General features: G+C 54.7%; 1 protein-coding gene across 2 annotated transcripts in view; it reads left to right on the top strand.

Moving 5' to 3' along the window:
• Positions 1–1,060: 1,060 nt before the first annotated feature.
• The window catches only part of GRM7 (glutamate metabotropic receptor 7), a gene marked incomplete at both ends in the record, with an annotated part of 258,377 nt that continues 244,608 nt past the window's right edge, over positions 1,061–14,829 (top strand). Inside the window, one exon of one of the 2 annotated variants that reach the window (XM_084269731.1) lies at positions 1,061–1,645. In XM_084269731.1, the coding sequence (XP_084125857.1) occupies positions 1,061–1,645 (585 nt within the window). The remainder of the gene's footprint in view (positions 1,646–14,829) is intronic. The other variant, XM_084269732.1, reaches the window with a different exon arrangement.

Below are 14,829 nucleotides of genomic sequence, written 5' to 3'. Positions count from 1 at the left end.
TGTGCTGTGCATCACTCAGATTGGCAAGGTGGCAGGGCAGGGGCTTGCTGGTCAGTGGGGAATGGCAACAGGTGGTGTCTCCTTGGATGTTACAGTTTGGGGATGGAGGGAACAAAACGAGGATGTTCCAGCACCCTCAAGATCTTGGTGTGCGGAACAAAAACGGGCCTGGGGATCTTAAAATAGAACAAGATCAGCTGCGTTACTTTGGTTTTGGGAGTATGGGGTTACATCCAAACTCCTCCTCCTCCTCCTCCTCCTCCCCGGCTCCACCGGTATCCACCTTAGCTGGGAGGAGGATCCCTTTCCCATGTCAAAATCCGGATTACTGTTTTTTCAGGCAGCAGGCTTGCTAGAACGCTCCCGCGGCTCGGCGGCAGGGTTTGGGTGCTGGCTGTCGGCTCCCGCCGGGCCCGTGCGGCTCCCCCGCTCGCCCCGCTGCCCGCCGCGGCACTGCCGGTCCCTGCTAGCTAGGGGCGCCCGCTGCCCGAGGCGCCGGCTCCGCTCCGCTTCCCGCCCGAGGAGGAGGATGAGGATGCTCCAGTGGGGCTGAGCGCGCTTCCCCCCACACCCCGGAGGCGCCTTCCGCGGGTGCTCCCGAGCCGCGGGCAGCCGCGCACCCCCTCGCCCGGCTCCGGCTCCCGCCGGCGCTGCCGCTGCGCTCCGGATGCGGCCCCGGCGAGCGGAGCTGCCCCGGCTCTGCCCTTCTCCGGCGCCGTCGGGGGCCAACCGGCCTTCGCGCCACCTGTAGCCCCCCCATCCCTCCCCGAACCCCAGGACCGGCCCGGTGGAAAAGCAACTCCGGCTGGGCCCCAGCCCCAGCCCCAGCGCGGGCTCGGGCGGCGCGGCCGCATCCTGCGCAGCGGCGGCGGGCGGGGCGGCGGAGGGGGCGGGAGGCGGAGAGGCCCGGCCACCATTTAAAGCGGTAGCGGCGCGGCGCGGCTCCCCAGTGCCGTGCTGCCGCGGAGCGCGGCGGAGGCAGCCGCGGCCAGGGCGGGCGGGAGCGGCCGGTTCTCCCCCCTCCCCCCGCCGCCTCCCCGCCCCGGCCCCTCCGGGCTGCATGAAGGCGCAGGGGAGCGCGGGCGGGAGAGCGGGGCATTGCCCGGGGCATCGCCCGGGCGGCGGCGGCACCACCATGGTCCGCCTGGGCAGGCTCCTGCGGCTCCTGACTCTGATGAAGTTGCCCTGCTGCCTGCTGGAGTTCCTGCTCTCCGAGGCGGCCCAGGGGCAGGAGATGTACGCGCCTCACTCCATCCGGCTGGAGGGGGACATCACCCTGGGCGGCCTCTTCCCCGTCCACGCCAAAGGCCCCCCGGGCGTGCCCTGCGGGGACATCAAGAAGGAGAACGGCATCCACAGGCTGGAGGCGATGCTTTACGCCCTGGACCAGATCAACAGCGACCCGGACCTGCTGCCCAATGTCACGCTGGGCGCACGCATCCTGGACACCTGCTCCCGAGACACCTACGCGCTGGAGCAGTCCCTCACCTTCGTCCAGGCTCTCATCCAGAAGGACACCTCCGACGTGAGGTGCACCAACGGGGAGCCTCCCGTGTTCGTCAAGCCGGAAAAAGTAGTTGGAGTCATCGGGGCGTCGGGAAGTTCGGTGTCCATTATGGTGGCCAACATCCTCCGGCTCTTCCAGGTAGGGCTGCGCGGCGCCGGGCCGGGCGGGTCGCGGAGCCCCTTCCCTGCCGGGCCGGGCTGTGCCGTGGGGCTCTGCCCTCCGGGGACGGACGGCCGAGGCGGCCACCCGCCGCTTCCAACTCCGTTCCTGCCCCTTCAGGTGCTTCATTTGCCTCCCCCCCCCCCCCACGGAGCATCTTGCTTCCCTCCTCTCCGTTTCATCATCCTCCCCCGTCTCCCTTCTCTACGGTGCATGGCACTTTCTGGATTTATCGCCCCATTTACAGGAAGCAATCCGTGAAGGGAGAGGAGGGGGAAAGGGAAAATTAAAAAAGCAAAGGCGGTGATTGAGCTGGGTTTGCGTTAGGGGGAAATATGGCTCGGCAGAGGCGCGGGCGCCAGGCAGCGGGGGCACGGCCGGGACCGGCTTCGCGCACGGAATTTACGCGCGGTGCTGAGGGCAGGGTGCTGAGGGCAGGGTGCTGAGGGCAGGGTGCTGGTAGTGCCGCAGCCGCCCCCGTCCCGGTGGTCGTCGGGGGGGAGGTGGGGGGCGGCCGTGGGGGAGCTTTCCCCGGCAGCGACGGGTGCGCTGGGGCAACTCCAGGCACCCGACCGCTTCCCACAGCCGGCTGGTGCCGGGCTCCCTCTGCCCTCCCGGAGGGTAGGGGGCCGGCGCAGACCCCCGGCTGTACCGGGGCGGGGGAGAGGAAGGGGAACACGGCGGTGGCGAGGGCTGGGGGCGGCTGGCGAGGCTCCGGCTGCAGCTCGGGAGCGCCGCTCAGCTCCATGCCGTCGGCCGAGGCTCCGGCTCCGGGGAGAGCGCCGAGGGATGAGCGGAGCCGCGGATTGAGGGACCGTGTGTGTGTGTGTGCGGGGGAGACGCGCTGCAGCGCCTGCCCGCTCCGCGCCCCCTTCCCCCGTCCCCCCCATCCTCCGCCATCGCGCCCCTCTGGGTGCCGGCTCTGAGCCTCGCTGGCTGTCGGGGCACGGAGACCTGCCCTGTATCACCCCGCTTCCGCCCCCCGTCCGCATCCTCTTGCCCTCCACCCGCGCCCCGAGGCCGGGAGAGGCCGTCTGTCCGGGGCTGAGCCGGGGCTCGGCTCCCCGGCTGCGGGGGTGGGGGGCTGAGGGGGGGAGCCCGGGCGTGGGGGTGTCTCCCCGAGGCGCTGGGTGAAGCCGCCGGGGCCCGGCAGCGAGCACCGGGCGCAGTGACAGAACCGCCACCAGATGCATCGTGAGCAGCGGAGTTTCTCGCTTCCTCTCCTACGCCTTCGCATGCGGAAGGTGGTGGTGGGGTTTATTTTTATGTTTGTACAGCGGGCGGGGAGAGATCCCCCGCTTTTCCCAGCTGGAAACTCGTGAGGGTTTCACGGCAGATCCCCTCTCTGCTGTCAGCAGCCGTCCTTACTCCTGATTCCCATCTGCCTGTCCGTGCCAGGTACGGCTGCCACATGCGAGAGGGACGGAGCGATGCGCCTTCTCCCATCCCTGCCCTGTGCTCTGCCCAGCCACACTCAATCCTGTCGCTCTCCTGAAGGAACGTTAGCGATCTGGTTGTTTTCCTTGCTTGCTTCCCCCTCTTGGCACATTAAAATGCGACTTGTAGGGCTTCTGGATTCGGCAGCGTTCTGAATCCCTGGCAGTTTGTGCAGCTCTCACATGCCGGGTCCTGGTGTGGGGCTGCTGCTGCCGCCTCCGAGGCAGCAGCCCCGCTTGCGTGCGCCAGCCAGCCTGGCATCGCAGGGTACGCCGTGCCTACTGCTGCTCCAGGCTTCGTGCATTACCAACACCCCTTCCCCGGGCTGCAAAACAGATGATCTCATGTTCTGCTTGAGCTGGAGCCGGGGAGCTGGGAAGGATGCGAGCGGTGCTGAAGTTCCGCCGAAGCGGGGGTTCTGCAGGCGCGGATCTGCTGTGGGCTCCCACCAGCCCCCAGGTAGAAACTGGCCGGCTGTTTCATACCCAGCCTCTGGTTCAAGAGCAAATCCTGGGCGCTCTCTACTGAGATCTCATTCAGAAGGGAATCCTGGGGGCCGGGAGCCTTGCGTTCGGTGCCACGATACCTGCACAGATCTGTGGTGAGATGTTACGTAATGGGGTTTGCAGGAGACAGGGCGTTTGGGCAGTTCCTGCATGTGGAGATATTTATATAACTCTAAACGTTTTAATGTATTGTGACTAAGCATCTGTTCGAAATTGCTTTTTAACCAAATCACCCAGAAAGCAGGAGCTGGTACGTACCCAGAGAGCTTTTACTCAGTATGTATTCCACGGCTCCGTTCTGCTGCCTTTAAGCAGATTTTTCATGCAATAAAACAGTTTCCCATTGTCCTTTCCTCCTTCAAAGCCCAGTTCAGAACACACGCCAGCCAGAGAGGAATAAGAAAGAACAAACTATTTCCAGAGGGGAGGAGAACTGGACCTATTCAGCAACCAAGTGTGGATAGTGTGGGAGTGGGTGAGAAGCTGTAAGTTAGTGGAAATCAAACCCCATCCAACTAGCCAACCACAACAGAACTTGTTAACCTAAATGCTCTCTCAAAGGCAGGAGCCCTTGCAGGCAGCCTGCTTCCCGTGGTCACAGTGGGCTGTACTGACCGTGGAAGTGCTGAAGGGTGGGTGAACGGCTCCCCAGTGCTGCTTCCCATCCCCAAGCTGGCTTTTCCTGGGCATCTCCCTGGTGAAAGCTCTTCCCATCTGTGGAGGCCTCTGCAAAGAAATCTTACTCACTAGTGTTTACATTGCTCTGACAGTATCTTGGAAGAGAAGTATTTGTACTCTACCTTAATGTAGGGAGAATATATATACATATATATCTATATAAAACCCATACAGAGCCCGGTGGGGTTTCCTCAGCTGGTTACTGATGCTTACAGGGCTTTCTCATCAGGTTGCGTGAGGTGCAGGCTATTCATCTCGTGCTCTGGATGTGAAGTTAGGATTGCCCTCCATGCAGCTCACCTGTGTGTCCCCCCAGCAAGGGGGCTTGGGGGGGTGATGCCCATGGGTGGATCAGTGGTGGTGGGTGGGGAGGGAGGGAAGCATTGTTACCCATTGGCTTAAGTTCATCCCTGTTATTGCTATTAGAAGTTTTGTGGAAACTTCCCTTTTGTAAAAGAGGTGCTGGGAATAGTCAGGGTGGAGGTGTTTTCCCTGGAGTGGTGGGGCTGGCACCGAGTCCCACCTGTGCAGAGCCACTGTGGGAGCAGAGGGATGCTGTACCCCAGCTCTGCCTCTCACAGACAGGCTCACGTGGCTGGGGCGAAGGTGTGGGGGCTGCTGAGGGGTGAGGTCAGAGTGGGGAGTTGCTCTCTGAGTCACACAGGAGGTGTCTATGAGATGGAGATGGGCACGGGAATTGCCAGGGAGGGCACTATGTACGTGGGGATGTCTCCTCTAACATTGCAACTGAGGGGAATTGCAACTGCCTGCACAAGTGTGGGGCTCAGAGAGAGGGGGGGACACTTTACACCCCGGTTCAGTGTCTGTCTTGTCTGTGAGCTTTGTGTGGGACCAGTTGCAGAGTTCAGGAGCATCCCAGCTGTGCACCAGGGTCCCACCCCAGGAGCCCACCAGACCCCACACCTGAGAGGGATTGAAGTGCAGTTGGGTGTTTGCCCTGCTTGTGAGGAGGCTGCTGCTCAGTGCTCTCCATTGGCAGCAGTTTCCTGGAAGGGTTGGGCTGGGGGTGCCTCTGGGACCAGCTGCCTTATTTGTACATCTATGTGACTTCATCCCCTCCCAGAGCAGGGATGTGAGTGCCCTGGCAGGAGTTAATGTGGGACAGCCCCTTCTGACCATGTCCCACCATGGGCTACCTGTTCTCAAGGGGCTGTGCCCCATCCCTGCCCAGGATGGGGAGGGGGTGTTGAGCTTTGGGTGCGGGGCTGCTGCCCACCCAGGGACCTCTGCTGTGCTCTGGGGCAGAGCAGGGACAGCACAGCATGCGCTGCACCATGGCCTCAGGAACGTGTGATGATTCAAGTACCTCAAATGCAGGGACCTTTTCAGAACACGGTCCTATTGGAGCATGCAGATAAATAGTATGCCCATTGTAAATTAAATACCTGTTCCAAAAATAAACCAGGAACAGGTTGGAAAGCTGTACCCAAACACATCAGGGAGCTCAAGGCAGCAGGCGTTCAGGCTGCCGGTTTGGCGTCGTAAGAACATTGTTCCTTCACAGTGTCACAGCTTTCCCTGCAAGCCCAAGTCCATGAAATTCAATAACTCTGCTGAAAAAAACTGCCAGATGATTCATGTGTTTGGTAGGGAATGGGACCCTGCAAGATGGGGAGTAGCAGTGGGCTGAGTTTTCTTTTCTTTTTATTATTTTTAATTTTTTTTAATACTGGAAAAGTAATTTTTGGACTCCCTTAGAACCACAGGCTTCTCATTACAAGCTTTAATAATGAACTAATTACTGCTTCAGGTTTCTGTCCTTGGTGGATGTAATTTTAAATAGTCAATCAGCGATCGGTCTCTTATCTAAATACCTCTAGGCTCTTATCAGGGATGGGTCCTGTGGCCCAGGTGGGGTGTGTTAGCAGGCCCCCCCCCCCCCAGGGAACTTTAGAGAAACCAGCATGGGATAAAGGGGAACAAGGAGACTGGGGGCATAAATGGAAAGTTCCCTGCCATCCCCTGGGGCTTTGGCTGTATTTCCCTTCTGCCAGCACCGTCCTGGATGCGAGTGCTGGAAGCAGCAGTCCTGCCTGCTGCTCTCCCCACGCTGAAGCTGTAGAAATGAGATGCCATGGAAAGGAACACAGCTTAGAAGTGCTGCTCCAGGTCTGATGCTTCTAGTCTTTAATAAGACAGTAAGTGGAGCAGTGATTAATTATTTAAAAGGCGTTTCAGGGAAGCTATAGGTTTGTCAGTTCGAGCCCTATGGAGAATGCAACAGAAGGCTCAAAACAGGACCCAGTAAACTCCATCTCGTTGGCTTTTGTGTCTCCCAGCAAGCTTTCCTTTTCATCAGCCTGCAAATATTTGTCCTTGTTGCTACTGATGCACCTAATAGATGTCAACAAGCTGAGCCATGGCGTTGTGCAGTGGTGGCGTGGAGGTGGTGGGCTGTGGTTAGTAGGTCTGGAGTCTTATTTCCTCCCTGTGAATCAAAGGCAAAGGCAAATCCTGGCTTGGAGAACTCGTGTGCTTCTGTGTGGAGTTACTAATGGGAGGTGGGCGGTCCTGGGAGTGTATGTTTCTGGAACAGGGTGTTTTGGAAGTAAAATTTAATTCTTGACAAGGCAGAGCTCGCTATTAGCAATAATCTTGGCCCTTCAGCTGTGTTCCAGCATCTCTCTGTAGACGTTGGGTAGAATGGGACTGCAAAGAGTCAAGTGGAAGAGGACGGGCTCTGCTGGGAGAGGGATGCTCGCCCGTGGAGAGGGAGGGATGCTGCTGCTTGTGTGAGCAGGATTAGCGGATAACTGGGGGGCAGCGCAGGGGGATGCTGTGCCGTCTTGTACAGTGAAAGCAGACGTTCAGCAGGGACGTTTGTGCAGTTCCCAGCCTGCTCTTTGAAAGGAAAGAAGGTGACCTCTTTGGAATGACAAATGGAGGGATCATTTCCAGGCATTATTTTTTATGAAAGAAATATTGATCTGGTTTTTGAATCTCATAAGGGTAATACTGTAAAACTCCATGTCCTGTGTGATGCAGTTTGTTCTAGTAAATGAGTTTGGCTCGGAGGCGTTAAAGCCGCCCGACACAGTGCTCTGCATCGCAGTATCAGATGTTGTTATTTCTATTTATAGGGATATTCAAATTAATCTCAATGAGTGACAGTGCTGGCTGTCCCAGACATAGGACTATGATGAATTTTATCATAATATTGGAAGATACGAAGCATGTAATTAAGGCTGTTTGGAGAGCATGGAATCCAATATAGTCAGGTCATTAGCGCGGTGGAGTGGGTATCCAGGCAGGGAGAAACCTGAAGAAAAACAAGTATTTCTAAAGCCTTCCTCGCTACTGATGATTCACGAGGCCCCACCAAGCCCTTCAGCAGAAGGCAGTAGAGGTATTCTGAATCATCACCAGTGTAGCTGAGAATAAAGCGTGGTCCTGTTAGGGACCATTTGAATAAGGGAGCCCTGCCCTGCCCCAGCTCACCCATCACTCACCTGCAGTGGCTAAGTGTTCGCCCTCACTGGAGGAGCTCTTGTACCCACAGAATGAGTATCTGTTTTCAGTGGTGCCCAGGGACAGGACAAGGGGCCAGGGGCACAAACTGGAGCAGAGGAAGTCCCACCAAACCCTGAGGAGGAACTTCTTTGCTGGGAGGGTGGCAGAGCCCTGGGCCAGGCTGCCCAGAGAGGTTGGGGAGTCTCCATCTCTGGAGATGTTCAAACACCATAAGCCTGGACCTGCTCGAGGGGACCCTGCCCTGGCAGGGGTGGGACTGGGTGATCTCCAGAGGTCCCTGCCAGCCCCCATTGTTCTGTGATTGCATGAATGCCATGCACTGCCTGGCGTGGTGCACATGAAATCCCTTCCTGTGTAGGGCACGCCAGGAGGCGTGTTTTCATATATATACACGTTTATACCAATGTATATATCTAAAAAATAGGGTTTCTTTTCTAGATAATTAATCTGCAAACACCAAGTGACCTGCCCTAATGTCCTGCTGAGGGATAGGGCTGGGAAGGGCAGGTCAGGCACAAGCTCCAGGCCATGGTGGGTGAGGACGGGATGGAGCACGTCCCTGCTCTTGTTGGCTACTGCTGCTGTCAGTGTGCCAACAGTCGTGTCACCTGCTTGTTTGGCTTTTCGATTCTGGCTGTCTCGCATTATTATGATGTTAGGACTCAGAAGAATCAATGATGTGTGATTAATAGAGAAAAGATGTGTTTTAGTAACACGGAGCCACCTCAAAGGGCTCGAGCAATAGAGTCAGCGGGTTGTGTTCAGGCTTGGCTCTTCCCCTCTGGATAGTGCACGAAGGGATGATGGGCAGAAACTGTGATGGAAAACAGGGGGAAGAGCCTGGTGGGTCAGAGTATGGCTGGTGCAGGGTCTGAGGATGCTCTGCAGGCCCAGCTTGCCCTCAGCAGGAGCCTCAGGTCTTCTCCCAGCAGCAGCTGGGGTGGCTTTCCAGACCCCGACACAGGTCTGTGGTGGCTCTTCCCTTTGTGCCATGTGTCTCCTGCCTTGGTCTCTTCCCCAGCGGATCAAAGGGAGGGTCAGGGTCAAGGTGGATGAGCTCAGAGTGGTCACTGTGTGGTGCATTGCCTGAGTAGGGGCACCTGAGATGGAGTCTGGTGTCTGCACAGCCCAGGTGGGTGAGGGAGGACACGGCTCTGTCGGCGTGTCGCGGGGCGGGTGGCTGGCACGGGCCGCTTGCCTTAGCCCAAGGGCAGCGCCTTGCTGGAGCTGCTTTACTGCTTCCAGTTCAAAAGCCAGGAAACCTGGACCTGGCTTTGGTGTGGTCCCTGTGCTGCACCGCGTGCTGTAGATGTGCCCTTAGATGTTGCTCAAAGAGTTGTACAACTGATTTTGGCTTTTCACTTGCGGGTATAACAACTGCTGACAGAGCCAAAACCTTAAGCTGTAGTTGTTGGGGAAAAAAGACTCTGATCCAGGTTCTCCTCAGCTGGGCCAGTACAAACCGGCGGCGTCTCCTCCTTCCTTAGAGATGTCCCGTTTCTGTGGCTGGCAGGAGGACGTGGCAAACGGTTCAGTGCTGCTCAGGGTGCCCACAGACGGTGGGGCTCAGCCATCCGAGCCCCATGGAGGGAGCGAACATCACTGCCCAGTGCCACAGCCTCAGTGGGAGCTGGAGGAGGGTTCAGGATCTCAGGAGACCTTTGCTCAGGCTGGGTGCCTTGCAGGTTTGCTTGCTGCCATTTTAGGGTTCCTGGGGAGCGTTCTGCAAGCCAACATGCAGAAGATTTTTCTAATAAATTTATTATTTCATAAATATTTTAATAACAGTAATTATGCATTCATCAGAATGGAGATTTGTTTCAATGTCATTAAATTCAGCCTCATCATTATATGCATGGTATTTCTGCATGCAGAACAAACTGAGTGCAATTGCTTTGTGAGCGTGGTGCAGCTCTTGGTGGCACAGGAGGAATCTGTGTCTCTGTGGGACTGTGTCCAGCTATTGGCATGTTCAATATACCATGAAGAGCAGGAAATTTCCTTCCCTGCCAGTGGAGGAGTTGGCCTTGAGTGCAGCAGGTTTCCACGTCCAGCAGCGATGCTGATGAGACTCCTTAGTGCACGATTGTAGATCAGATGCAGATTGTGAGATGGAGAGATGCCAGTTGTGCCACAGCTGGTGTGTTTGTGCTGAAACCACACAGACTGGGGGGATGACAATGACATGGACACAGAATTAAAAGTTCTGTTGCCAAAGAAAACCCAACTAGGCCAACGACAGGTCTGACAGCAAATCCCCTTTTCACTGTGAGTATGGCCTGTTATCCTGGAAGAGCCTGGCACCTACTGCCTTCCCAGTGATAAACCCCACGTGGTTGACTGTAATCAAGGTGTTTTGTTTTCAGTTGTGTCACCAGAGACCACTCATGTTGGTCCCAGTAATCCCAGCCCCCATGTAACTCATACTGTCAGCACTGAGGGTAGGTAGAAGCAAATGCTCTTTAGTTTAAAAGTGAAACAGTGACCATCTCTTAACCAGCCTGACCAGCTGGAGATGTTTGATAGATCTCTAAAGCTCATCTTGAGTTGTGACACAGTGCATCCCATGTATCTCTCTTTTTAACATGGGAATTAACCACTAAGTCAAAGGCAGCTCGATCAAATCCCACACACCTTCTGCACCTTTATCCCCTCTGGAAACGGGCACGGTCCCCCAGTCTGTGATCTCTGGGGTATCAGCTATGCTGAGATCACCATAGTGTGTCATCATTTCTCACCTTCATCTCATAATGAAGAGGTGACTATGAAACAAGAAGGTCCAGGTTAACCCAGTGGATGGCTGCAAGGGAATGAATCCTGCGAGCCCAGAGAGCATCACCACCGGTTTTAACTGTGCTCCTGCCTTGCTGCTGGAGAGACAAGACAAAGTGCCCAGGGCTGTTTGCTGTGCTGAGCCCACCCAGATGGAGTCCCAATAGGTGGGATCAAGGTCAAAACCTACTAAAAAAAAGTCAGGAATAAATCAGACATTAAAGGGAAACTGTCCACCCAAGTTTGGCTGGAAGTTGTTATTTTTACAGAAATAAAATCCAGAACTAATGGAGATGCTTTAGTGATTTTTAAAGAAGGTGATTTTGCAGTGGTACTGGAGTGCCCAGGCGTGAAAGCAACAATAAAAATTAATTAAATGACTTTTTGTGGGCTTGTATTAGGGATGGGAAGGAAATGATCTTCTGAGGGCAGACACCATTGCTACACCGAAGGATTTTCAAAATCAGGAAAGGCAGTTTTGATGTCTTGATTCCCCAGCAAGTCTGTGGCAACTGGGAGCTCCCTGCCTGTTCTGGTGCTGGAAGAGATTTCTTGTGGGAGGATGGAAGTGTCCCAGGAAAAGTGGTTTGTGCACAGGATGGGAATCTGGAGGGCGACCCAGATCCCATTAATTTTCCATCCGCCTGTAGCAGCCATGGTGGCATCATCCCTCAGGGAGCTACAGCTTGTTTTGACTTCCTTGGCTGTGCTGGGGATGTGGGAATGGCCCAAGGTGCCATCGGGCTGTGTGATGTCCAGGATGGCTGGGGCAGGAGGTCTGTGCCACGCTGGGCTCTGGGACTCACCCCGGTGCAGGATGGGGCTGGGGTGCAGAGCAGAGGTGCTGATGTGCCTGGTGAGAGGCAGCTTTCCACCTTCAGGGGTGTTTATATTTTTGTGTGTGATGTGGGAAACTGTGAAGGGCACTAAATCCATGAAGAAATGAAAGAAATCACAGCTACAGTTTTCCCCACCTGCAGTAAATGTATTTTGCTAGAGAACCAACTTGTTATTAAGAAAGTCCCCGAAATCCTCTGCCTGTTTTCTCAGGAAGAATCTCCTTACATTTCAAAAGGAAATAAGTACCTCTAAGCACTGAGGAGTGAGGCTGATAGCTCTTCCACAAAGTGTCCTGCTCCAGACAAGCAGAGCCTCTGCCTCTCTCCCAGAGAAATCCATCATCTGGGAATTGTCATTTATTCCAGTGTGGGTGATATGGGGGGCCTGTGTGCTGGACAAACGTGGGGGTGTGAGGTGATGCTGGTGTTTGTTTCTGAGCCTGCAGCCACGCTGTGCCGTGATTTAAACTACACTTAGTTTAAATATGTAGTAAGCCAGGAGTTAATCCTGGCTCAAGACTCTGCTCAGCCACCAGGCAGAACGGGAGCTGAGCTGGCAGCGCAGCATCTGCCTCCGCAGCAGCTCTGTGACTGCCATGGGTAAGGGACACGCTCACAGGGCAGAGCTGTGGCTCCAGGGAGTTGAGCTGGAGGCACAGTGCTCCAGACTCTGGTGCAAGCCATACTGCTGGGTGAACTCCTGGGAGCTGCTCCCCAGGGCAAGCCGAGGGGGGTGCAGTACCTGTCTGTGGCGAGTCCCTGCCTGTGTTAGTTACTCCGCTTTGGTTTCCCCTTTGCTGCTCTTTCCAGGTGAATTTTTCAGCATTAACTGTGCATGCTGCTCCCTCCACTGCTCCTCCTGGGCTCCTCAGCAGCCTGGAAAATTGGCCTGACAGTTGATCCCGATCTGTGGGGTGGGTTTTAGATAAGATGCTTTATGAGCCGAAGTTTGTTTTTTTCCATGTGCCGTGATGCAGGCATCGTGAGCCAGCAGAGCAAGCAGGCTGGTCCTTCTGGCTGTCCGGCTGCTTCCATGGAGCGTGGCACCTCTTATCACTGAAATTGCAATAAATAAGGCACACGTTAAAAATAACAGCAGTAATGAGGTAGAGTTTAAACACACAGCCAGGAGGAAACATGATCGCTCTCAGCTGAACTGTGCTCCTGCTGTTCATGAATCTTTTTGTCATATTTGTTAACTGAGATTTTTTTTTTCTCTTCTTTTAAATGTGCTTCCTGATGACAAATTAAAGCCACTGGTGATTTAATGAAATAAAATGGCACTGAGGTTTGTGCTGCTTCATCTCTCAGCTTTGTGCTTTGCACATACCTGGGGTCCTGAAGGTTTCCCAGCTAAGAGGCCAGATGGGTCTGGGTGACAGCACTGGTTTGCTGAGGCATGATCTGGGGAGGGTGGAAATGGACCCTGAGTTTTGGAGAGGCTGGAGACTGTCTGAGTCAGTGAAGTACATTTCCAGTCACTCCCATTCCCATTTTATCCCAGTCTGTGTCTGAAAACTAAATTGTTACATTGATTGTTACTCTAAAACTCCACAAGGCATTTTGGTTTTGCCTGGTGGTGCTCCTTTGGAGAGTGTTTTGGTGGTGAAAATGAAATGTTCAATGAATTATCCAGACCCTTTGCTTGTGGGCATCCTTCTACCTGCACTGATGCACGTGGAGGGATGCTCTTCCCACAGTCTGTGTGCAGGGTCAGTCCCTAAATTTGCTTTGGGATGACTAAATCCATGTGGACTTTGGTGGGGCAGTGGGCAGTGTAGGGATGCTTTTCCTCCTCTCCTGGGGGAATACTTTCTCCTGGTATGCTCCTGGTGTCCCTGGGACAGTCAATGGTAAGGGACTTAGTGACTCCAGTGAAAACCTCCAGCCTGAGCCTTTAAGGGAAGTGTCCTTGTGCTTAGTGAATTACCTGGGATACTTATCGCAGGGAAGGGGCATATTCAGGCTAAATGACAGCCTGTCACTGCACAGAACAAAACACTCTTATAAGCTGCAGCAATTTTAAAAATAGAAACCAGGGAGAAAATGGACTTGAAGGTACATAGCACTCAGACAGACGGGAATTGGTCCTAATGGGCCCTGAGCCGTGCCGGGGATGGAGGGCTGCGAGCTCAGCCAGGGCGGCTGGCTGCGGGTGGGAGCGAAGTGGCTGCTCGCAGATCTCTCCCCTTAGCACATTTATTTTTGTTCCTGATTTGGACAAAAAGAACTCCCTCTGACTTGAACTTTTCCTTGTTTGGCTGTTGTGAGGGGCTGCTGGCTGCCAGGCTGGCTCTGATGGGGAAATCACCTGCGAAGCCACGGCTGCTCTCTAGGACCTGCTCTGCTTTGTAAAAACTTGCATCAGAGGAAATCTCCTGGGCCTAATAGCTGATTTCCAAAGGTAATGCGTGCCCTGGCTTCCCAGTCTCCACATGGGTACTTGGTGCAAGCCTAACAAAGACAGAGGTGTGATTTTTAGCTAGTCCTGCTCGCTCCTTGCTGTCAGTGCTGTGAGCCTTCCAAATGAGCCCCCAGCACCCCCAGGGACCCTGCTCCCACCCAGGGACTGGACCAGTACCTCCCCCATCACCCAGCCATCCCCTTTGGGTCCTCAGACTGGTCTCAAAGCTGCTTTCTGCAGCCGTGGGATGCATGGCACATCCATAGCACTGCTGGCTTGTGCTCACATGTGGAGAAGCTCTCTGGAGCCTCGCAGACCTGGAAGTTTATTGTCAGAACAGCACCAAAAGAAGGAACAACCCCCTTTTTTTTTCTCTCCAGGTATTTTTTCTTCCCCTGACCTCCTGCTCTGTGTTCAAAGAAATTAAGCAATATGGAGCAAGACTGGAGTCTGTTTTCCTTATCAGCTGCCATTAAGTATGTCCTGTTAAACCCAAACCCACTGGCAAAACCCACATGTTTGTTTGGTTTTAGGGTTTTTTTTAAGAAGGCCTACTGCTCTTCCAAACTTTGGGCATCACAGATAAAAGAAAAATACTTGGAAGACATTGTTTGGTGGGGTTTATGGCTGATAAAGTATACCCAGACATAGAAATCGGGGTGTAACTCAACAGAATTTGTGTTTAGTGTGTAAGTCCTCCACCACAAGGACTGTCCTGAGCACACGTGTCTGGGAAGATGTCCAGCAAGGGTTTGACTGGGGCTTCCAACTGCCAGCATCATACTAAAAATATACAAATGACTATAATGATGGTGCATAAGAGCTGGGTTTGTTTTTGACTGGAGTGAATTTGCCAGCAGAAGTGCAGAGATTGCCCTTACCTGAGGATTTTGCACGTTGCCTTTCAGAGGTGAACACAAAACCTCCCCATGAACAGCTCCAGCTTTTCTTCCATGGCTTTGAAGAGAGAAGCCCTGCCAACAGTAACAGACTGAGAGAGTGAAGTGTCTTCCCACCCAGAAGAAAACCCCAACC

This window comes from Gallinula chloropus, assembly GCF_964237585.1.
Source record: "Gallinula chloropus genome assembly, chromosome: 12".
Classification (NCBI taxonomy): Eukaryota; Metazoa; Chordata; class Aves; order Gruiformes; family Rallidae; genus Gallinula; species Gallinula chloropus.
This window is presented reverse-complemented; position numbering and strand designations above follow the sequence as displayed.